Here is a 24,373-nt window from a genome sequence, read left to right as displayed (position 1 = left end):
AAGCTATCTTAACGCAGATATACACCTCAACACGCAACCCCATTGGCAGGGAAAACCCCCTTGGTGGAGAAAACCCTCTTGGGGAGGGGGCAAATTGATTTGCTATAACCTTCATTTTGTGACCCTGAGTCCTCCTGTCAGGTTTGGTTGGGATTTGATAAGTAACGATCGAATGTAATTCGGTCAAAAATCGTCAGACAGACACCTTTGTTTACCGCCCTCCCACAACCCTCACATTTGTTTACATTGTCAGGTTGCGAATGTACTTCAGTCGTGCATGAGTGTCATACGATCGCTGTATCAGTATGCCACATAAAATAGTGTCATACTGATACAGCGATCATAAAATGTCATCAACAGGCTTTGTATCTTTACCTGAGTTGTGTAAAAATACAAAGTCTGTTGACTACATTTTATGATCGTTTTTGAATAGTGATAAATACTTGTTTGTTGCCCCACTGTAAACTATTTTATGCTTCTGGAAGCCAAGCTCGTCTCAGGAAAATTAAATTGTGTCAGTCATAAAGAAACCGGCTCGATCACTAATGACATTTTTTTTTCTTTTTCTTTTTTTTTGGTATACAAGATCGAGGCTCGTGAAAGAGCTAACTAACATTAATCACAAAAAAGTCAAAACGACACATAAAACACAAAATAAGGGGAGCGGTAGACAAGATGGGGAGAGAGGGGGAAGGACACAAACACAACATTTGAGAGCAGGGACGTCGAGAGAACTGAGGGAGGGAGAGGGCTTGGGGGGAGGTGGGAGAGATATAAAACACAAGGACACTGCAAGGACTTCCAGGAAAGAAGTTGGAATTTCAAAAAAGTGTATCTGGGGTGAATTACCGGGGGTAGAAAAGATCAAGGTTTTGGATGGGGGAAGATAAGAGATGGTGGTGAACAGCTGTTTTATAGACCTGGAGGGAGGAGTGGGATTGAAGAGAGTGAGGGAGTTTGTTCCAGAGGCGGGAGAAAAGAGGAATGAAAGAGTGAAGGTGAGCAGAGAGTCTTGATTTCGGCAGTTTAACCATCAGAGGGTTGCAGGCAGATCTTGTGCGACCTGTAGGAATATTTGGGGGACAGAGCCCAGAGAGAGCTGGGGGGGCAAGGCCAGAGAGGAGTCGGTAGAAGACAGAAAGACCACCAACCTGCCTGCGGTGAGTGAGTGGAAGGCCCTCGGATTTAGCTTCATCACGGGAGATTCCAATGATTCTGAACGCTTTGGTTTCAACAGCGTGAAGACGAGCCAGGTGTGAGGCAGGAGCACCAGCCCAGAAGGGGGAACAGTATTCCATTGAGCTGCGGATGAAAGCCTTGTATGTGGTGAGGAGCTCAGGTGTGCCGAGGAAGGACTTCGCACGACGGAGGATGCCCAGTCGGCGACTGGCTTTGGAGGCCAGCTTGGAAATGTGGTTTTCCCAGGAAAGATCATGGCAGATAGTGAGACCCAAAAGCTTGAGTGACAGAACTTCTTGGAGAGGATTATTCAGAAAGTGGATGGGAGGGTTGTCCAGTCGGTCTTTTCGGAGAGACATCGTAAGAGTGTGAGATTTGTCAGGGTTGAAAGACATGTTCCACTTGTTTGCCCAGTCTGTGATTTTGTCCAGGTCTGCAGAGAGTGAGGAGGCTGCAGACTGCCGATCTGAGTGATGAGGTATGGAGCGGCAGAGAGTGGAGTCATCAGCAAAGAGATAGAGAAGATTTTCCAGAGAGTCGGAGAGATCAGAGATCATTTTCCCACCCCACCGTCACAGGAGAGGACAGAGAGGTTAATCTGCCTGCTCTACCTGGAGTTACCGCCGCCACCGAAAATGTTTTACCTTGGTCTGTCCGTTTGTCTGTCTGTGAGCAGGATATCTCAAAAAGTTACGGACAGATTCGGACAAAACTTGATGGATGAGTTGGGTAAATGAGAATAACGAACCGAATCGATTTTGGTTCATGTCCGGATCCAGATCCGGTCTATCAGTGGTATACAATAGCTAAACCGTTGAGCCTGGCGGAGGTGTGCGCTCCACCGAGTGATGTTCTGGCGACTGATGCAAACATTCTCTTTCTGGCCTAAGTCATTGCGCTTAAAATATAAAACCCCTGTCTTTGTGAAAAGTCAGAATTTGTTGATAATTGGAAACACAAGTGGAATATCGGTGCAGATTGGACTTTTATTAGTGATCTCGGTCTCACGGAGGAGCTCGTGCGTACATCGCATGTCGGGCAAAGAAAAATAGGGTGCATCGGTGTATTTTAATTTGATTACAAGGACATTAGGAGACAATGGACACATCGACATAGTACACTGGCTTTGAACCTGAACTGCGTGCTCAGATGGGAACAACAGCCAGGCCGATATAGATTGTGCAATGCAAGTTGCAAATTAAGTTTGTTACTTTGACCTACAAATTATGTGCACCACAAACTTACAGGATATAAGGTGAGCAGCCTTACCTTACCTTATATACCTTAAACATCAAATATGTGGTCATTTAAATTGTCACCATGTCATGTGACTGATTGTGTGGTGTTTCCCCTGTGGTGCAAGTCCCTGCACCCTTCCCGTGCCCTCTAGCTCCTCCATGAGCCTTGACTTTGCATGTAAAAAAACAATTCTTGCATATTTTGATGAGAGAGACTTTTTCGTCAATTGTTTGACACTTTGAGGACAATAAGATGCACGATTTTACATATTTGTTACTGATGAAATGTTGGTGACACCTAAAACTGGTACCAAAAACAAAAACCACCGGAAGGCCTATTTTGTTCCTTGTTCCACTTTTTACCCACCAGCGGTGCGTTTCCAGGGAAGACTTGGCTGACCGCAGGCTCACTGTGTGTGCAGCAGAAAACAACATTTGAATGGTACATGGAGACAAAGTCAGTCGTGACAGTCCAAAGGAAGTTCAGGAAGCAGTTTGACACCCCCACCCCCTTCACTCCCCTTGCCCCCCCCCCCCCCTTGGGCCCCAAACCGTATGTCCATTCATCGGTTTGTTCAGTAATTTTGGAAGAAAGAGTGTGATGAGAACCAAACAACGTCGCCAGGCGACTGTGCACACAAATTAAACAGTACAGGATATTTTGCAATCGTGTCCCCAAAATAAATGATGACGCCATCAGTCAGTGGAGGTAGATGATTCACAAAAACAACCTGAACAATTCTTAGGAAGGACTTCTTGTTTTTTTTTTACAGGATCTATGGCTCGTAGTGGAGCTGCCACACACATCTAACACACATGGACATACAGATGCATGCACGAGACACAACAGCCACTGAGTTTGGAGGAAATGACGTCACTGAGCACTCTGGGTATCAGCGAGGCCACAACAATGGCGCCACCTTTCTCGCCGCACTCAGTCGCACATTTCCAAAGGAGGGATTGTCACCTGGTCACAAAGAAGCCCGGACATGAATGTGTGAATTCTCATTGAGGTTCCCTTAGGTCTATAAGAGGGTTCCATGAACTGCGGACTACCTGAAAATAGCAATTGTGGATTCTCTCCCTCATACCCCATCAAGCACATGTGGCTCCTGAGGCAGTTTTATTGGCTAGGTAGCACAATCCTGCCCGGGTCGCCACTCCGACACAGGAAGTCAGGGAAGGAATTTGTAATTGGTTCATGGTGTCGGCGATAGCTCGCCTGCTCTTAGCAAAGGGCACCAGGGGATCTTGAACACCCACCAACTAATGGCGGCAAACTGGACGCCCAGTTTAACGTCCGTCGGAGGGACACGCACACATTGATGAATCACCTGCCTGTGAAACACCGACCAGGATGACTGTTTATAGCTGGGTCGAGATTCAAATCCAGGATAGGTAGCTTATTAGAGGTCGCTGTGTGCACCTCCAGGCCATCCTGCCAGCCCCAGTCCTGGATTTCCCACCCAATATTAGGGGAGAAACTTTGGCAGAAGCTCTGGACAATGTGTGTACCGTACGCAAGTGTGCCTTGCCTAATCGCAATGGTACATTGAACGTATCCTTCCATGAAACCAAATTCGTACTTTCCTCTGTATGGTGGGAACGGTTTTTGTGTTTGCCATGAACAATTTGTGATCAATAAAACTGAAAAATCCTGGTGGAACCTGGTGCTGAACTCAAAAAAAAGACGAGCGACGCTCGACAATGAGGTAGAGCAATTGTGTGTTCGATGCCGACGGGAAGTGTGCGTCGTGTGCTATTTCAATGTCTGCTCCAGAGTACATCATTTTTCCTTCTGTCCGGCCCTGTTTCATATTGGACATCTGACAAATGGCAGACATTTTAAGGTTATCCACCAGGATTAAGTGAACCACTGCTATTGGAAAATCTGTAATTGCTTACGTAGTTGACATTTCCTTTATTGCAAACAGTCTTCTTTCCGACTCCAAAGTATGCCACCACTACTTGTTTACCCTGCTCATCCTCGGCATTGATCCAGCAACAGGCCCCGTCGGCATCGACCGTTGTCCGGTGCGCTTGCTCAACGCTGCTCGGGAGACTGCTCCTTGGGGTTGATTTTACGCGATGCTTCTCCGATGTTACTCCCTCGGTGCTCTTCTCTAATATTAGTCTCAGGCACTCGCTCCGTCTTGTTAACTCGGCATTCCATTAAGGAGGCACGCAGTAGTAAAAATAGGCATTTTCCCGTTCATACGGCCGCAAAGAGACGTCGGGTACCGGTGTCGGGTCGATGTCCCCGTTTTTGAGGTTCCACTTCGAGCCCATCATCGTATCGGTTTCTCGTTCATTTGACAAAATGAAAGCGAATCTATCTTACTCGTGCTCCAGTTCATCCACAAATGTTACCAAACCATTTTTTCTTTTAGAACCAGGTTATTTTCTTTGACATCCAATAATATGAAAACTCCACGTGTTTGGTTCAGCCTGTAACTAAAATTTAAAAATTGGCCATTTGTGTATTTTCAGCAAGGAAACTACCTACCAAAGGCCCCAACAAAAAAGGTACAAGGTACAAAAAAGAGCAAAAAAAAAAAGCAAAAAGTTACAAAGGCCCCAACAAAAAAGGTACAAGGTACAAAAAAGAGCAAAAATTAAAAAGCAAAAAGTTACAAAGGCCCCAACAAAGAAGGTACAAGGTACAAAAAAAGAGCAAAAAACAAGCAAAAAGTTACAAAGGCCCCAACAAAAAAGGTACAAGGTTAAAAAAAAGAGCAAAAACAAAAAAGCAAAAAAACCCAAAAAGTTACAAAGGCCCCAACAAAAAAGGTACAAGGTACAAAAAAGAGCAAAAAAAAAAAGCAAAAAGTTACAAAGGCCCCAACAAAAAAGGTACAAGGTACAAAAAAGAGCAAAAATTAAAAAGCAAAAAGTTACAAAGGCCCCAACAAAGAAGGTACAAGGTACAAAAAAAGAGCAAAAAACAAGCAAAAAGTTACAAAGGCCCCAACAAAAAAGGTACAAGGTTAAAAAAAAGAGCAAAAACAAAAAAGCAAAAAAACCCAAAAAGTTACAAAGGCCCCAACAAAAAAGGTACAAGGTACAAAAAAGAGCAAAAAAAAAAAGCAAAAAGTTACAAAGGCCCCAACAAAAAAGGTACAAGGTAAAAAAACTCCCTCCCACTCCTCCCTCCAGGTCTTTAAAACAGCTGTTCACCACCATCTCTTATCTTCCCCCATCCAAAACCTTGATCTTTTCTACCCCCGCTAATTCACCCCAGATCCACCTTGTTTGAAATTCCAACTTCTTTCCTGGAAGTCCTGGCAGTGTCCATATGTTTTATACCTCTCCCACTGCCCCCTTCCCACGCCCCCCCCCCCCCCCAAAGCCCTCGCCCTCTCTCAGATCTCTCGATGTCTCCATGTCTCTCGGTCCCTGCTCTCAAATGTTGTGTTTGTGTCCTTCCCCCTCTCTCCCCATCTTGTCTACCGCTCCCTATGTTATATGTTTTATGTGTCGGTTTGTCTTTCTGTGTGATTAATGTTCGCTCTTTCACGAGCCTCGATATTGTATACAAAAAAAAAAAAAAAAAAAAAAAAAAAAAAAGAGCAAAAATAAAAAAGCAAAAAGTTACAAAGGCCCCAACAAAAAGTTACAAGGTACAAAAAAGAGCAAAAAAAAAAAGCAAAAAGTTACAAAGGCCCCAACAAATAAGGTACAAGGTACAAAAAAGAGCAAAAATTAAAAAGCAAAAAGTTACAAAGGCCCCAACAAAAAGTTACAAGGTACAAAAAAGAGCAAAAACAAAAAAGCAAAAAAACCCAAAAAGTTACAAAGGCCCCAACAAAAAAGGTACAAGGTAAAAAAAAGAGCAAAAACAAAAAAGCAAAAAGTTACAAAGGCCCCAACAAAAAGTTACAAGGTACAAAAAAGAGCAAAAACAAAAAAGCAAAAAAACCCAAAAAGTTACAAAGGCCCCAACAAAAAAGGTACAAGGTAAAAAAAAGAGCAAAAATAAAAAAGCAAAAAGTTACAAAGGCCCCAACAAAAAGTTACAAGGTACAAAAAAGAGCAAAAACAAAAAAGCAAAAAAACCCAAAAAGTTACAAAGGCCCCAACAAAAAAGGTACAAGGTAAAAAAAAGAGCAAAAATAAAAAAGCAAAAAGTTACAAAGGCCCCAACAAAAAGTTACAAGGTACAAAAAAGAGCAAAAACAAAAAAGCAAAAAAACCCAAAAAGTTACAAAGGCCCCAACAAAAAAGGTACAAGGTAAAAAAAAGAGCAAAAATAAAAAAGCAAAAAGTTACAAAGGCCTCAACAAAAAGTTACAAGGTACAAAAAAGAGCAAAAACAAAAAAGCAAAAAAACCCAAAAAGTTACAAAGGCCCCAACAAAAAAGTACAAGGTAAAAAAAAAAGAGCAAACAAAAAAGCAAAAAAACAAAAGTTACAAAAGGCCCCAACAAAAAGGTACAAGGTACAAAAAAGAGCAAAAAAACCAAAAAGTTACAAAGGCCCCAACAAAAAAGGTACAAGGTACAAAAAAGAGCAAACAAAAAAGCAAAAAAAACAAAAAGTTACAAAGGTCTCAACAAAAAGGTGCAAGGTACAAAAAAGAGCATTAAAAAAAGCAAAAAGGTACAAGGTAAAAAAAAGAGCAAAAATAAAAAAGCAAAAAGTTACAAAGGCCCCAACAAAAAGTTACAAGGTACAAAAAAGAGCAAAAACAAAAAAGCAAAAAAACCCAAAAAGTTACAAAGGCCCCAACAAAAAAGGTACAAGGTAAAAAAAAGAGCAAAAATAAAAAAGCAAAAAGTTACAAAGGCCTCAACAAAAAGTTACAAGGTACAAAAAAGAGCAAAAACAAAAAAGCAAAAAAACCCAAAAAGTTACAAAGGCCCCAACAAAAAAGTACAAGGTAAAAAAAAAAGAGCAAACAAAAAAGCAAAAAAACAAAAGTTACAAAAGGCCCCAACAAAAAGGTACAAGGTACAAAAAAGAGCAAAAAAACCAAAAAGTTACAAAGGCCCCAACAAAAAAGGTACAAGGTACAAAAAAGAGCAAACAAAAAAGCAAAAAAAACAAAAAGTTACAAAGGTCTCAACAAAAAGGTGCAAGGTACAAAAAAGAGCATTAAAAAAAGCAAAAAGGTACAAGGTAAAAAAAAGAGCAAAAACAAAAAAGCAAAAAAAAACAAAAAGTTACAAAGGCCCCAACAAAAAAGTACAAGGTAAAAAAAAAAGAGCAAACAAAAAAGCAAAAAAACAAAAGTTACAAAAGGCCCCAACAAAAAGGTACAAGGTACAAAAAAGAGCAAAAAAACCAAAAAGTTACAAAGGCCCCAACAAAAAAGGTACAAGGTACAAAAAAGAGCAAACAAAAAAGCAAAAAAAACAAAAAGTTACAAAGGTCTCAACAAAAATGTGCAAGGTACAAAAAAGAGCATTAAAAAAAGCAAACAAGGTACAAGGCCCCAACACGTTGGTACAAAGGTAGCACACATACCTTTGGGCTGTTTAGTCCGTGTTTGATTCCCAAACCAACTATAGGCTATGAGCCAGACCCCCCAAATTGACCGGTCGGTACCATGCAGATGGAGTAAGGCTCATTGTGATTTTTAGCAAGATATATGTCCCTAGATATGAAAAAAAAAGTGATAGCAGTGTATAACTCTCGGCCATCTCTGTGTTATCACCCGAAATATTATTATACGCCTGCTTCGCTTCGCCAAAAAATGTGATATTTGCTAAAATTGGAATAAATATGTTTTTAAGGACCACAGAGTGCCGAGATCGAGATCGAGATCGTATTTGTTCGAGAGATCATGATAAACCTAGAGTGTGGAGCAAGTTTGCATGCATTGTGAAATATAATGTAGCTGATGTTACAAACCTACTTTAGGATACTAGCTAATACCAAAAATTACACTGAGATACCAAAAGTAGTAGACGAATAAACCTAAAATGTTCAAAAGCTATGTTTCGTTCCAAAATATCAAAATTAGGGGGTATGGTTGAACATATTTTGAACTTTACCAAAATATGTGCCCCAAACAACCACCATATTACAAAGTAATGATATAGTCCAATGCAGTGGTTCCTTGCGAAGATTTTGAGGGGTCAAATGTTACTCTGGGAGTTTTCATTTTTGAAATATTGACAAAAATGTACAATGTGAATTCTGAACTCGAAGCGATTTCGACCACTTTTTCACTAATTTTAACATATTTTTTGTCATTATATCAATATTTTGATAAATAACCCCCACAAATGTTCTATATTTCTATTACTATATTAGTTGGCATCCAGTATGCAAATTATTGGCACTCTGTGGTCCTTAAAAACATATATTTATTCCAATTTTAGCAAATATCACATTTTTTGGCGAAGCGAAACGGGCGTATAATAATATTTCGGGTGATAACACAGAGATGGCCGAGAGTTATACACCGCTATCACTTTTTTTTCATATCTAGGGACATATATCTTGCTAAAAATCACAATGAGCCTTACTCCATCTGTATGGTACAGACCAACCCCCTTGGCTCATAGCCTACTATGAACTATCGGAATGGTGTTTCCCAGGCAGGGCATTGCACCATTTGTGTGCGGCATCCCTCGGGAGGACGTTAAGCCGGTTGTCCCAGCTGCTAGCATTGGTCGTTGGGGAAGATCCCACCGTGTCTTTCACGAATGAACAAATTCCAAATTCCTGCTCTAATCTACAGTGCGTACTGTACCGGCGGCATTCCCAGCAACGATCCAACGGACATGCTGCATTCAAATGGATGGATGATAGTCCTATCTTTTTACCTTGTCCGATGCGGGTTTCAGACGGTGGAATGGGGTCTGGAAGTATCCACCTTCGTGTGTGTGTGTGTGCATTTATATGGTAGTGGCCCTTGGGGTCGGGGTCCTCTTGACTCCAGCTCAAGCACAACAAATAAGCTTATTCGCCTTTTCGAGGTCTTCGTGTTATGACAGACCGTCCACATTTACACAAATAAAATTGCTGACACAAACTTGTTGCCATTGATTTGTTTCTTTCCACTTCCTCTTGTGTTGCAGAAACGGAAAGTTTGTACGAACGAGCCATGCACATCCGGAAGATCATTTTGACATTGCCCCGTTCCGTGATCATCCTCATGAGATACCTTTTTGCTTTTCTCCATCAGTGAGTGACGAATTCGGTTCTGCGTTGTGACTTTGAATGTATCGAAACTTCCTTATTGAAGTTTATCGACAAGTTCCATACTTTATGAAAATCATTCCTTATGGGTGGCAATATCATCCATCAGCTGATCCCGCTCACTCAATGTCATCTGTTTCTGGTTTGGTGTTGATGGGAAATCCTAATCTTTATTTTACAAACGACTTTGTATTTCACATCACTAGCAACGGTACCTGCCCTATGGGCGGGGCTTCAATTGGGAGGCCCAAATGAAAAGGCAAAATATCAGAAATTTAAGGCTTTTTTCTATTTTAAACGATTCATATAAACATCCGTTAAATCACATCACACGCAAATCATCAAAATCTAAACAGTATTTGTAGAATTTCAATGAAAGCCACATCACTGTTCATATCGGTAAATATTATTCCATCGTGTTTGGAAAAACTGGAAAATTGGAAAATTGGGGAAACAATATCGCCTATTTTACTCCAGGGGGGTCCCAGGATCACCCACTCAAAATTTCGTTGCGATCGGTTCAGCCGTTTTTGCGGTACCTGGGAACAGACAGACGGTCATTTGGTGAATTATAGTAAGATTTTCATTCCATCCTGTATTCAACTTTTCCGTTATCTCGATTTTGGTCTACGTCTGTTAAACAATCCCATTCCGTTCCTTCTGTCCTAAACGATGGAGTCGTGTTGAACACTGTTCCAGAAAAAGCAGAGTTCTTCAACTCTGTCTTCACTCAAAAGGCTGAGCTCCCATTATCCGTCGCTTCCTGGACCCACATTTTGTTCCCTACAGCATGTGGACTTCTCCCCTTCCATGGTGGAGGTGGGTATCCTCAGAGACACAACACCAAGAGGCTACTCAGGGTGCCAAAACACCTGCACTCACCCAGGGTGCCAAACAACCCCAGCACACCATGTTGCACACCAGCACACAGATGTTGCCGCTAGTCATGATAGAGACACCGCTAGTACGTAGCGAAGCGCTACTGAAACAAGATGTATGGCCAGCAATGGGGGAATATACTCAACCTACCCAACTGAACCCCTTCCGCAACTGGCCTTGATGGCAGAACTGCTTTCAGTCATATCATAACTGTCTCACACGTGCTTTTAGGATGGACAACTTCCTCCATTTTAATTTGCAAACATCACTGCTGTTAAACAGACCCTGGTGTTGGACTAGCGGCTAGGGTGCCGGCTTAGGATATCCAAGGATCCTGGGTTCGAATCCCGGTCGATCGCTGAATTAACGCCAGGGGGGTTGACTCAGCCTGTCATCCTTCCGAGGTCGGCAAATTGAGTACCAGTTCACTGGTAATTCCCTGTTTGTCGTTAAAGGCGGCAAAAAGGGTTGGCGGCAAAAAGGGTTGGCGGCAAAAAGGTTTGGCGGCAGGAAGGGCATCTGGCCGTAAAACATTGCTTCAAAAAGGGGACCGAAAAAAACAACAACAACCACGGTTCCCGAAAAAGGCCAACCCCCGCTTTGTGGGGAAAAATGGCCTCTAAAGGTGGTTCTTTTTATTTTTACTGCTGTTAAACAAAAGATTATAAAAGGAAGTCAGGACATGCTTGACAACAAGTAGGGAAACCCCCATGTTCAACCAATGGAAAACCTGAATGCATGTGGAAAAAACATCTATGATACTCTGAGCTAACATCTACGACTGCATTAACGACCCAAATCATTCTCACCATCTTGTGCGGGCGGGCAGGAAATGTCTTGGCCTAAGTCTTTCACAAACTAGTTGGCCTGATGTTTGGCCCTGAAACAACAAACTAGTTGGCCCTGAAACTAGAAGGCGGCAGGAAATTGGCCAGGATGCCAATCCTCCTCACTAAAGACACCATGGGATCTTTAACGTTCACCGTTGGCGGACGCGTCCAAATGCTTAACGTTCTCCCGATGGACACGTTGACGCATCTTCCTGCAAGTGAAACACCAGGATTAGTTTATAGCCTGGGCCACGATTCAAACCCAGGCCAGACATCTCAAATGCAAGTGTGCATACCTCTAGGCTGTCCTTGCCAGGCCCTTGTACGAGTTGCCACGCAGTGTCCAAAAAGCTAGTTGCTACCAAATTATGTGTACAAAGCAAAATTATCAAACACATATTGTCCATACCGGCAATAACATAACTTCTAATGATAATATAACTGCAAATTGCCTTTAGGTCATTTAATAATTGTCAGTACCCAGTCATTAAAGTCACATCGTCTCGATGGAATATTAAACCTGGATCGCTCATTCATGATTTTGATGTCAACGAATCCATGGTTCCTTCTCAAGAGGCTTTTACAACGCTAATTCAGTCAAATTCTCTGATGCCAAGCATTTGGTCTCCCACCTCGCCTCGTTCGAGCCCTTCCTGGTCAGTATCCACCTTTAGAGGCCCAGTAAAGTGGGCTGGTAGGTTGGCCTAGAGGTCTCTAAGCCATCTCGCCTAGTTTCTGATCCTGACTCAGCTATAAACGGCCTTCTTGGTGTTTCACGGGCAGGACGATTCATCAATGTGTTGGCATTAGTTGGTGGATGTTAAATATCCCATATGGTGTCTGTCATGAAGAGTAGGAGAGCTGTTACCAACACCATGGGCAAATTACAAATTCCTGCCTTAACCTTAGTCGAACGTCAGGCCCGGCCGCCTAATGAAATTGCCATACGTCATCAACTCTGCATTGGGTATATCGGGTGATATCAATGACATCATCAGTGAAGTGGTATTCCAGCCATAATTGGTTGAATCGAAATCCTTGTCCAAAAAATCTGAAACTTAATATATCTGATCTACAATTGAAGAATTAAATTTATGACGTCATCGATCACATGCTCTGAATGCCATATTGGATTGAAAATAAAACTGTAAAAACTAGAACGCCACTCAGTAGAGCGCATACTCCCGCCGTGGGTCAAGTTGGAATAGTACGATTTCACAAAAAGTTTGAGGGAGTAGTTCAGTAGTGACAACACAACACAACACAAGACAGACACTGCACAGATATATTTATAGCCGGCGAAGCCGGTGTTGTGAATAAACGCGTACGTATTATGTTGATAAAACAGATTTTGCTGGATCCTTTGAGAATTACAAGCTTTGACGCACCAAATCGCTCAATGGAGGTTGCCATCTTGCGGATGCGGAAGTACACATAAAAAATTGAGAAAAAGTTAAATAGGAGTTTGTTTCACCCGTCTTTTATTGATTCACAATCTTATGCACCTCTAATTTGTAATTAAAATACTTTAAGACCAACCTCGTTCCACGGGCCCGCACGGGCTCTGGTTATCTTCAACGAAAATCGTCACCAAACACAGGAACCAATGAGATTCGAGCATTTGCAAAAATATTTCAAAAACCAAATCACTCCATGGAGGCCGCCATCTTGCGGATGCGGAAGTATGCATAAAAATTGAGAAAAAGTTCAATAGGAGTTTGTTTCACCAATCTTTGTTTGATTCACAATCTTATGCACCTCTAATTACCTTCGCAAAAGCGGAAGGTTATGTTTTGATCGCTGTGTATTTATTTGTATGTCTGTGTGTGTGTGTGTGTGTATGTTATTCGCATAACTCAAAAAGTATTCAACCGATTCGCATGAAATTTGGTGGGATGATAGGTTATTATCCGGGAACCATTTGATTAGATTTTGGAATCGATCGGGTCAAAGGTCAAGGTCAAGGTCATGAAAAGGTCAAAATCGTCTTTTTACCATAGCGCGGTCAATTTGTGTCCAATTTGTATGAAACTAATGCCAAAATGCTTTGCTACACAGATCTTGTAGTCTTTTATTTTGGCAACAAAAGTAGCTGCGGCGAAGGTATGCGCTCTACCGAGTGCCCGTTCTAGTTTGTAATTAAAATACTTTAAGACCAACCTCGTTCCCCGGGCCCTCACGGGCCCACAGAACTCAAATTGACGTAGAAGAACTATGCCCGTTCACGACACACACACAGCGGTGGCCCCGCTCGCGCGCTCACGCCGCCATTTTAGTTAGCGCAAGAACTGAATAGGCGAACGTGTGCGCTAGCTAGGCCTAGTGGAAGTGGATGAGTGGACGTGAATTTTTATATTGGACGGTGACACACACACACACATTATATATTGTATAATGGACTATATTCTATATTGTATAATGGACATTGTATAATGGACATTATATATTAATGTATATACATTGTATAATTATATTGTATATACTGTATATTGTATATATATATATTATATTGTATATTGTATATTGTATATATATTATATTATATTGTATATATATTATATTGTATATATATTGTATATTGTATATATATTATATTGTACATGTATATATTGTATATTGTATATGTATACTATATGTATATGTATATATACTATATGTATATGTATACTATATGTATATATGTATATATATATGTATATATATGTATATATGTATATATGTATATATATATGTATATATGTATATATGTATATATGTATATATATATATATACATATATGTATATATATACATATATGTATGTATAATGTATATATGTATATATACATGTGTTACGTGGTCCCCTCGGTGACTACCTGGTCTCGGTGACCCCCGGACCGTGAGAGGACCTTCGCCAGAAAGTAGTATTATATATGCGCTTTCGCAACGCAATCCCTATGAATTCCACCCAAGAGAAACTGATGTTCAATGATATATTTCCAGGGTAAGGATGTCATACCATTTCAAGGATACAATCACGGATATATTCCCCGCGCAATCAACAACAAACAACCATCAACAATGCCCAATCCACAATCAATTCCCTATATGATTAAGATGGCCATCTTATATGTGTGTCCCCGTTGGTACTCACGACCCCCTTTTGGTCTCGGTCCCGCACAATGTCTCTGGGCCCCTCCTGACCAAGATGATGGTCGGCGTCGCCGCACTCGGGCGGTTGAACGAACCCCGGGTGGACGTGTTTCCACCGGGCAGGTATCGTACCAGGCACCCGGCTGCAGCCCCTCGTGGCCACGCGAAGCGGGTACGGGAAAGCAAGCCAAAAGCCCCACGCCGCTGGCAACGCGTGTTAGGCCCCAACGTGCGACCCGTACGCGTCTTTTTAGATGGTGCCGCGAACGGTGCCAGACGCGGGGTCAGTGCACGGCCCCACGTCAACTTGACGTCTCCACCGGGTAGGTACACGTCCCGGTAACTCCTCTCACCAGACGGGCTCGGGAACGCCGCTTTTCCACACGGCTCAATATCAATCCCACCTTTCGTCGGAGCGGGGCGAGGAAGAAGAATACTCGTCGCTTTTCTTCCTCGTGTCTTTTTCTCTTCCGTTTCCGGTCACTTCCGTTTCCGGACACTTTTTCAGAAGGGCTCCTGACCCTCCAACCACAACAACCCTTAATCTACTACACATGGATAAGCAAAGACCTGGATGGTAATTCACATACATTCACATAAATATGTAACACTCCCCCCCTTCAAGAAAGAAAGTTTGAACCCAGCGAAAACTTTCTTTGCCGGCCCATTTGGAGAAACAAACCAGATAACTCAACCCCCCCCCCACATTATCAGTTCCCCCCGGGCACAGTTACCACTTAAAAATAAAGCAACCAAAATTTCACACAACCCCCAGAGATTTTCAAAGGTAATTCACTCTGGACAAAGCACCAGCAACGACCTTGTCCCTGCCCTTTACATGTTCAATTTCCCGTTGGACTCCTGCCAAGCCAAACTCCATCTCATGACCCTCTGACTTTGACTGTCAGTTTCTTGTGAATGAAGGTTAAGGGGTTGATCAAAGATCCAAAGTTAAGCAACTCGATAGCACTTTTTCCGGGAGGCCAAGCCGAGTATTCACTACATGGATGCCTTTAGGAACGTGGAGTTCACGGTTAGTCCGTGCAGGAAAGTTCTCTACATGGGCGCCTTGAGGAACGTGGAGTTCACGGTTAGTCCGTGCAGGAATCTTGGCTCGGCGGCTCCGCCGCATTCAGTGCTTCAGCTTTTCAGAACTTCCCTAATAATTATGGTGGGACCGCTTGTCACTGTAGTCCCATGAATAGCGGTCTCCTTCTCGGCCACTACTTTGCCAATCCTTCCTTCGGGAGCTGCCGTAACTCAGGGAGCCTCCATAATAATATTGATTGCGGCCACCACCACAACTACCGCCCAGTTGTACTCTCCTGTAGACCTCTCGACGCCTACGAAATGCCTTCCCTACTGTTATGGTCCGACCCTCCAAATCCTTGCCATTCCAATTCTTTTCTGCCTCTCTGGCGTCTTTTGTGCTTGCAAACGTGACAAAGCCGAACCCTCTTGACTGTTGCGTTTCCCTGTCTCTTACCAACCGCACTTCCACCAGCGGCCCATATCTGTTGAAGACAGAGGTCAGAACTTCTTCCTCTGTTTTGAAGTTCAGTCCCCCTACAAATAACTTGGTACTTTTGTCGCCATCCCGAGCTGGTGTGGTGTTATTTTCCCTGCTGGGCTCTTTACCAACCCTCCGGTTACCATAAACTTGACCCCCGGCCAAATCATTCCCGATAACCACAGATACACCCTCTACAGGAAGTGTGGCTTGTAAACCGATGGTGACCGGTCCTGACACCAAATCGGACTCCAAATGGATGACATTAAGTGGAGCACTAACACCGCCCCCGATCCCCTGTAAACGAACACTATCCCCCGTTGCCGTCTCCTCGGACCATGGCAAAATGCCTTCAAGCATTAAAGATTTATGTGCTCCTGTGTCCCTCAATATCCTAACCGGTCTCCGGTTAGTCGAGGCTCCATCCCGTGACACAAACCCCTCTGAAATAAATGGTTGGTAACCCTTTTGATGGCGATTTCTCACAATGGCCATTGCATTTGGAGTCGTAATAGTCGGACTCCGCTCTGGGTCTTCCCTTTTCATGCGGTAACAACTGGACATCAAGTGTCCAGGTTTCTTGCAAAAAGCGCAAGTAGGCCCGGAGGAAAAACTCGTGGTCTGCCTCGGGCCCCCCGAAATAGAAGTTTGTCTTGGGCCCGCATCCCTCTGATTTCTAACAGTTGGGGTATCATAGTTGTCCCCATAATCATCTCGAGGCCGCCGCCATGTAAGGTCGTTCTCCGCACTGGGTGTTCCAGAACTCCCCTGCTGAAGTCTAGGCGAGGAGTTAGGTTTGTGGACCCCTATTCGGTGGGTTAAGGCATAATCATCTGCCATGGTGGCTGCGTCCCACAACTTTGGTACTTTCTTTTCCTGCAGGTACACTTTGATGTCCTCGTGGACACACTGCTGAAATTCCTCCACCAGGATCAAGTCACGCAATGTTTCGAAGTCTTTCCCGACTCCTTTTGACTCACACCACCGATCAAACATGTTTTCTTTCACTCTGGCAAACTCCACATGGGTCTCACTCTCCCTCTTCCTGGCATTCCTGAATTTTTGCCTGTAAGCTTCCGGAACCAACTCATAGGCTTTGAGGATGTGCTTCTTCAGTACCTCATAATCTGCACATTGGTCCATTGGTAGCGCCGAATAAATCTCTTGAGCTTTTCCCACCAGCACACTTTGCACTAGTATGGTCCAGGCCTCCTCCGGCCAGTTTAATTGTCGAGCCACTTTCTCAAAGTGTGGAAAAAATTTCGCGACTTCCTTTTCACTGAACGGTGGAACCAGCCTCACATGTCTGCCCACATCCCAGGTTTTCTGGTTAGGTGTCGACCCCGTCAGCAAGGGTGGTGCCTCTCCCCGTTCTCTCATTAACTCCAGCTCCTTGAATTTAATTTCCTGCCGAAGCTCCATGTCACGTTCCTTTAATTCCCTTTCTGCTTTTCTCTCCTCTGCTTCGAGTTCCCTTGCAGCTCTCCTCTCCTCTGCTTGTTTCTCTTCTCTCCTCTCTTCTGCTTTCCTTTCTTCTTCTGCTCTTTCCTTTTCTGCTTTCCTTTCCTCTTCTTTTCTTTCCTTTTCTGCTTTCCTTTCTTCTTCTGCTCTTTCCTTTTCTGCTTTCCTTTCTTCTTCTGCTCTTTCCTTTTCTGCTTTCCTTTCTTCTTCTGCTCTTTCCTTTTCTGCTTTCCTTTCTTCTTCTTTAATCCGTTCCTGGCTCCGTAATTGCAACTCCAGTTTCCGGAGCTCAACATCTTCTGGTTCTTCGGGTAGCCACTCCCAGGCTAACTCGTCCCATGTTCCTAATCCCACCATAGATTGTATCACCGTGGCCTGCAACTCTGCCTTCCTCAAATTAGTTCGGACCTCCAAGTTAAAATGTTTGGCCAATTTCAAGAGGTCCTAGTAACGCTCGGAACTGTGCCTCACTCGGTGTTACCGCAAAGTTCTGTGCCACAAACGCCATGGTGACTATCGTTAACACCTGTTAACCTTCACCCAAGACTTTACCCCAATTTCCCCAAAAATTTTCCAATTAATACTTAATTAATAAATTTTAATAAATAAAAATATTATTTTATTATTTTATACAATTTTAGATCCCGGACGTAGACCCAATTGCGAATCCGCAAATCATAATCCCGGACGAGCCCCCAATTCTGTTACGTGGTCCCCTCGGTGACTACCTGGTCTCGGTGACCCCCGGACCGTGAGAGGACCTTCGCCAGAAAGTAGTATTATATATGCGCTTTCGCAACGCAATCCCTATGAATTCCACCCAAGAGAAACTGATGTTCAATGATATATTTCCAGGGTAAGGATGTCATACCATTTCAAGGATACAATCACGGATATATTCCCCGCACAATCAACAACAAACAACCATCAACAATTCCCAATCCACAATCAATTCCCTATATGATTAAGATGGCCATCTTATATGTGTGTCCCCGTTGGTACTCACGACCCCCTTTTGGTCTCGGTCCCGCACAATGTCTCTGGGCCCCTCCTGACCAAGATGATGGTCGGCGTCGCTGCACTCGGGCGGTTGAACGAACCCCGGGTGGACGTGTTTCCACCGGGCAGGTATCGTACCAGGCACCCGGCTGCAGCCCCTCGTGGCCACGCGAAGCAGGTAAGGGAAAGCAAGCCAAAAGCCCCACGCCGCTGGCAACGCGTGTTAGGCCCCAACGTGCGACCCGTACGCGTCTTTTTAGACGGTGCCGCGAACGGTGCCAGACGCGGGGTCGGTGCACGGCCCCACGTCAACTTGACGTCTCCACCGGGTAGGTACACGTCCCGGTAACTCCTCTCGCCAGACGGGCTCGGGAACGCCGCTTTTCCACACGGCTCAATATCAATCCCACCTTTCGTCGGAGCGGGGCGAGGAAGAAGAATACTCGTCGCTTTTCTTCCTCGTGTCTTTTTCTCTTCCGTTTCCGGTCACTTCCGTTTCCGGACACTTTTTCAGAAGGGCTCCTGACCCTCCAACCACAACAACCCTTAATCTACTACACATGGATAAGCAAAGACCTGGATGGTAATTCACATACATTCACATAAATATGTAACACATGTATGTATAATGTATACATGTATGTATGTATAATGTATGTATACATGTATACATGTATGTATGTATACATGTATATGTATGTATGTATACATATACATATGTATACATACATGTATACATGTATGTATGTATACACATGTATACATGTATACATATACATATGTATGTATGTATACATGTATGTATGTATGTATACATGTATGTATAATGTATATATGTATATATGTATATATGTATAATACATATATGTATATATATATACATATATGTATATATACATATATACATATGTATATATGTATATATGTATATACTATATGTATACTATATGTATATGTACATATATGTATATGTATATGTATATATTGTATATTGTATATGTATACATTGTATATGTATACTATGTATATTGTATATTGTATATATATTATATTGTATATATATTGTATATATATATATATATATTATATTGTATATATATTATATTATATTATATTATATATATTATATTATAAATTATATTGTATATTGTATATATATATATTGTATATATAATTGGACATTATACATTGTATAATGGACATTATATATTGTATAATGGACTATATTGTATAATGGACTATATTGTATAATGGACTATATTCACTATATATTGTATAGTGAATTTTTATATTGGACGGTGACACACACACACACATTATATATTGGACGGTGACACACACACACACACACACACACACACACACACACACACACACACACACACACACACACACACACACACACACACACACACACACACACACACACACACACACACACACACACACACACACACAAACTAACAGATGGGACTACATAAACGAAAAACTACATCTGTGCATAACGTGAAAGTTTAACTAGAGTTTGGCGAGTAAACTCTTCATAATTAAGAAAAATAAATTACTTACCTGTGGAATGTTTTCCCAGAACCTTTCACAAGTCGATTTGTACAGTTTATTGCAGCACAAGAAGGCATATTGCTGATATTTGTTGAACATTCACACTGCTCATGTTAACAATAGGCCTATCTGTACGCAGAAAGCGGAGGTGTCTTGCGCTAACTAAAATGGCTGCCGCGTTGCGGCGGAGGGGCCACACAGCGACCTGCATAGTTCTTCTACGTCTATTTGAGTTCTGTGCACGGGCCCTGGTTATCTTCAACGAAAATCGTCACCAAACACAGGAACCAATGAGATTCGAGCATTTGAAAAAATATTTCAAAAAAGCTTATTACGCGTTTCGGAGGCTGAAAACGGCGTCAAATATTCTAAAATTGACGAAGAATTATTTTTTAGAAATCTCGCGGCCGTCGGGGATAGTTTTTCACGGCCCGAAATATCCGAAGTTGAGAGGGAATTCACCGAATTAATCAAGAAGGAAATTTTATAAATCTTAATCTCATCCAGAATGCAAATGGTGTCATTTTGAACTAGGTACGGTACCTACTACACCTACCTACTACCAACTACCTAACCTACTGATGCCATGGTGATGGGTAAAATAGTGGCAACAGGCTCCGGCTTCGCCGGCTAATTGCGGCTTTGCAGTCGGGTACTAGTAGAATACATAGAAGACAATGTTAAAAAAACAAAACAAGGCAATTTCACTTACATTTTCGGATTCAGCGTTCAATTCCATATAAGTGAGTGTATTTTGAGGCATGGGTGACTTCAAATAAAATTGTAAGCCAAGAAAAACGATCGTTTCGTTCCTTAGGGATACAACATGTAAAACTGGCCCAAACGTCAAACAAAACTCGCTCATTTTAGGTCGTACAAGTACAAGCCAATGCGACCACTCATTCTTATGGGAAGAATCCCGTACACATGCTGGTCACACTTATAACTCACCTAAGTCTTTATGAGTTCATCAAATACTGACACCGCGATTGACATTCGCTGAGGTAAATGTTGATATCTCTTCTGAGGTAAAAAAACAAAAAAACAAATCCATCCCCAGGATATTGTCCTTGTCTCTTTATTCCATTCCAAGTATTCTTACTATGTCTCCGTCCTGCCATGCAGTCTGTCCCAGTTCAATGATGAAAACATGATGGATCCATACAACCTTGCCATTTGCTTTGGACCGACACTCATGCCGGCACCAGACAGCCAAGACCAGGTGTCGGCGCAGGCTCACATCAACGAGGTCATCAAGACCATCATCATGCACCACGAGGGCATATTCCCAGGACCACGTGAACTCGAGGGACCAGTCTATGAAAAATGCATGACCGGTGAAGAGGAGTTCTGGTCAGTGACACCATTATTTTTTATTTTTTTTGCATACAAGATCGAGGCTCGTGAAAGAGCTAACATCAATCACACAAAAAAAAATCAGAGACATAAAACATATAATAAGGGGAGCGGTAGACAAGATGGGGAGAGAGGGGGGAGGACGCAAACACAACATTTGAGAGCAGGGACATCGGGAGATCTGTGGGAGGGAGAGGGCTTGGGGGGAGGAGGCGTGGGAAGGGGGCGGGGGGATGGGAGAAGTATAAAACACATGGACACTGCTAGGACTTCCAGGAAAGAAGTCGGTATTTCAGAAGAGTGTATCTGGGGTGAATTAAAGGGGGTAGAAAAGATCAAGGTTTTGGATGGGGGAAGATAAGAGATGGTGGTGAACAGCTGTTTTAACCTGGAGGGAGGAGTGGGATTGAAGGGAGTGAGGGTGTTTGTTCCAGCTCATTGTTTGTGCAATAAGCTACCGATTGAGTGACATGTCATGTCTTCAGTGACGATCACTTTTTTTTCTTTCTTTTTTGTATACTGAATCGAGGCTCGTGAAAGAGCTGACATTTACTTCACAAACAAATCAACCAGACAAACAAAATATATAAAAAGAGGGAGCGGAAGACAAGATGGGGAGAGAAGGGGAAGCACACAAACACTTGAGAGCTTTAGTTTGAAAGTCACAAAGCGGAGAATACAATGATACCTTTTGATTATTATTTTTTCCTTTGTCTATCTACTTGTCCTATACAAAGAGAAATCTTCCTTTTTATATCAATATGTTGAGAGTAGGATGGGAGAGCGAAGCTGTTGGGCAGCACCTTTTCCATCATTTGCATATGCAATATGTAGATGGCCCCTGTTTTGCTGAACGTGCTCCTGGGTAGGGAACGCTTTGCTTTTCATTCAGAACTCTCCACCCCCATGTTACCCTCCAGTGATAGTCCTCACAGTGAGCCGGGGATCCTCGAGGAGGCGGAACATGACATAGAGACCCACAGCAGTGATGATGGTATGTTGATAACGCAACTGCTCCTCAAGGAATTGTCTCGAGCAAGAATTCCTGGTCGTGTGACGCGGATACGTTTTGTCCGCATCTGATAGAGAACGAGCCAGTGGAAGCCATAGCCAAGTTTGATTACGCTGGCCGCTCCTCACGTGAGCTTTCGTTCAAGAAAGGTGCCTCCCTGTTGCTCTACCACCGGGCGTCCGAAGACTGGTGGGAAGGTCGGCATAACGGGAAAGATGGCCTTGTGCCACATCAGTACATCACGCCCCAGGAATCGTGAGTAGAAGTGTGCGCACTAACGTCCAAACACAACTTTGTCGTTGGAGTTCCAGCCTATAAAGGTCACAATCTACCAGGGAGAGTCGGGGGGCACACAGGTGCACCTGCCGGGTCAAGCTTAACCAGGTTTTTTTTTTTGAGACAATGAATCTAAAATCCTATTATTAATTTGTCCCCTTGCCATCCTCCCTCCAATCCTTCACAGGGACGATGCCTTTGCCGACGAACCAAGCTACAAAATGGGCAAGGACGATGGGCACGGAGACAAAATCGGCGACAGGCCCGTTAGACCTGAAGTGGGAATGCTGCCGGAATGTTTTTCTGACTACACCCCACCTGTGGGTCATCTTGCTGGAAGGTCTCTGTTTCATTTGAATTTTTCATTATCGTGATCAATCCATGTGAGAGTTCTACTCTTCTGTCGGCATGAGGTGGCGACTGAAAAGCAAAATAAACTTTCCTCCACAGCCTTTGCTACTTAATGTGCTCGGGGTGGCTGCTTTGGGAACACGGGAAGTGATCCCTAAGAGTGGCTGTGGATGTAAACGTTGTGGATGTGGAGGCCACACACAAGCTACCTCGAAGTCCTGACAATACCCCTCTACCCATCTAGAATGAATGAATGAATGAATGAATTCTAATGAATTCATGAATGAATGTATCCCTCTACCCATCTAGGTAGTTATCTAATTCCAACTTAAACTTATATACCCTTCCTGTTGCCACTACCATTCCAGAGACCACTCCGTGCATCAACTACTCTCTGAGTGAAAGACCCCTTTGTCACGACCGTTTTAACTCTCATTTTCTTCACTCCCAGGCTCTGGCCCCTGGTCCGATCACTGTCTATTGTGCTAAATAATTATTCTGCACTTATTTTGTCTCTACCCTTCATTATCTTAAACATCTGTATCGTATCCCCTCATAACCGAATCCTTTCTGATGTATAAAGTCCTGTCTCCCTCAGCCGCTCCTCATAGCTGAGTCCAGCTAGGCCAGGAATCTATCTACTAGTCCTGCGCTGAATGAACCCTCTCTATGGTAGTGATGCCCTTCCTGACTTGTAGTGATCAAGACTGAACACAACATTCCAATAGAGGGCCTCACTAAATTCCTATTACAGTGTTAAAACCACCTTTTTATTACCCTGCGCTCGCGAAGCGAAAACAGGGTTAAGCAATCGGGTGCGTACGTGTGCCGTACGTGTCTGCATTTTAAAAATTCATTTTCTCAGCAACCGTTGGTCCGATTGACACGAAATTTTCACCATAAGAGTGCCTCCTCATGTGGAATATTTTAATGATAATCATGACGTCATAGGCAATGTGGTACAGGCGCCATCTTGGAAAAACCGAAAAATGTTGCACCTCTATATCTCCAAAACCGCTCCATGGAAAAAATGGAAACATGGCTCATTGTAAAGAACTCCATATGGGGAATAGGTCTTGTTAACGATGACGTCATTGGTGCCATAATTATGACGTCATAATTCGACAGGGACAACGCTTAGTCTGTTCAGTTTGAAATGTATTGAGCGTGATCTATGCAACAATTATATTAGAGAATATAAATGTATGATGTCATCGCTCACGTGGTCTGGCAGCCATATTGGATCCAAAAAAAAGTTCAATAACAGAAGAGTTGACACAACAAGTTGACTGCGCAGGGTAAGTATTCTATGAATACCATCTAGTTTATAATTGATACCCCTATGAATACAACCGAAAACCCTGTTTGCTTTACCTGTAGCTACCTGGCATTGTCCTGTCTGCTTACCCCCGTATTTATTACCACCTCGAGATCCGTGCGA

At 42.9% G+C, this 24,373-nt stretch overlaps 1 protein-coding gene across 2 annotated transcripts in view; it reads left to right on the top strand.

Annotated features, from left to right (window-relative positions):
- The window catches only part of LOC137437083 (SLIT-ROBO Rho GTPase-activating protein 1), a 245,757-nt gene that overhangs the window by 209,076 nt on the left and 12,308 nt on the right, over positions 1–24,373 (top strand). For both annotated transcript variants that reach the window (XM_068131443.2, XM_068131442.2), the window contains exons 16-20: positions 9,446–9,551; positions 21,063–21,290; positions 22,214–22,287; positions 22,380–22,560; positions 22,769–22,921. In XM_068131443.2, the coding sequence (XP_067987544.2) occupies positions 9,446–9,551; positions 21,063–21,290; positions 22,214–22,287; positions 22,380–22,560; positions 22,769–22,921 (742 nt within the window). The remainder of the gene's footprint in view (positions 1–9,445; positions 9,552–21,062; positions 21,291–22,213; positions 22,288–22,379; positions 22,561–22,768; positions 22,922–24,373) is intronic.

This window comes from Myxine glutinosa, chromosome 11 (genome assembly GCF_964187855.1).
Source record: "Myxine glutinosa chromosome 11, kmMyxGlut1.1, whole genome shotgun sequence".
Classification (NCBI taxonomy): Eukaryota; Metazoa; Chordata; class Myxini; order Myxiniformes; family Myxinidae; genus Myxine; species Myxine glutinosa.
The sequence above is the reverse complement of the archived record's forward strand: the minus strand, read 5'-3'. Positions and strand labels throughout refer to the sequence as shown.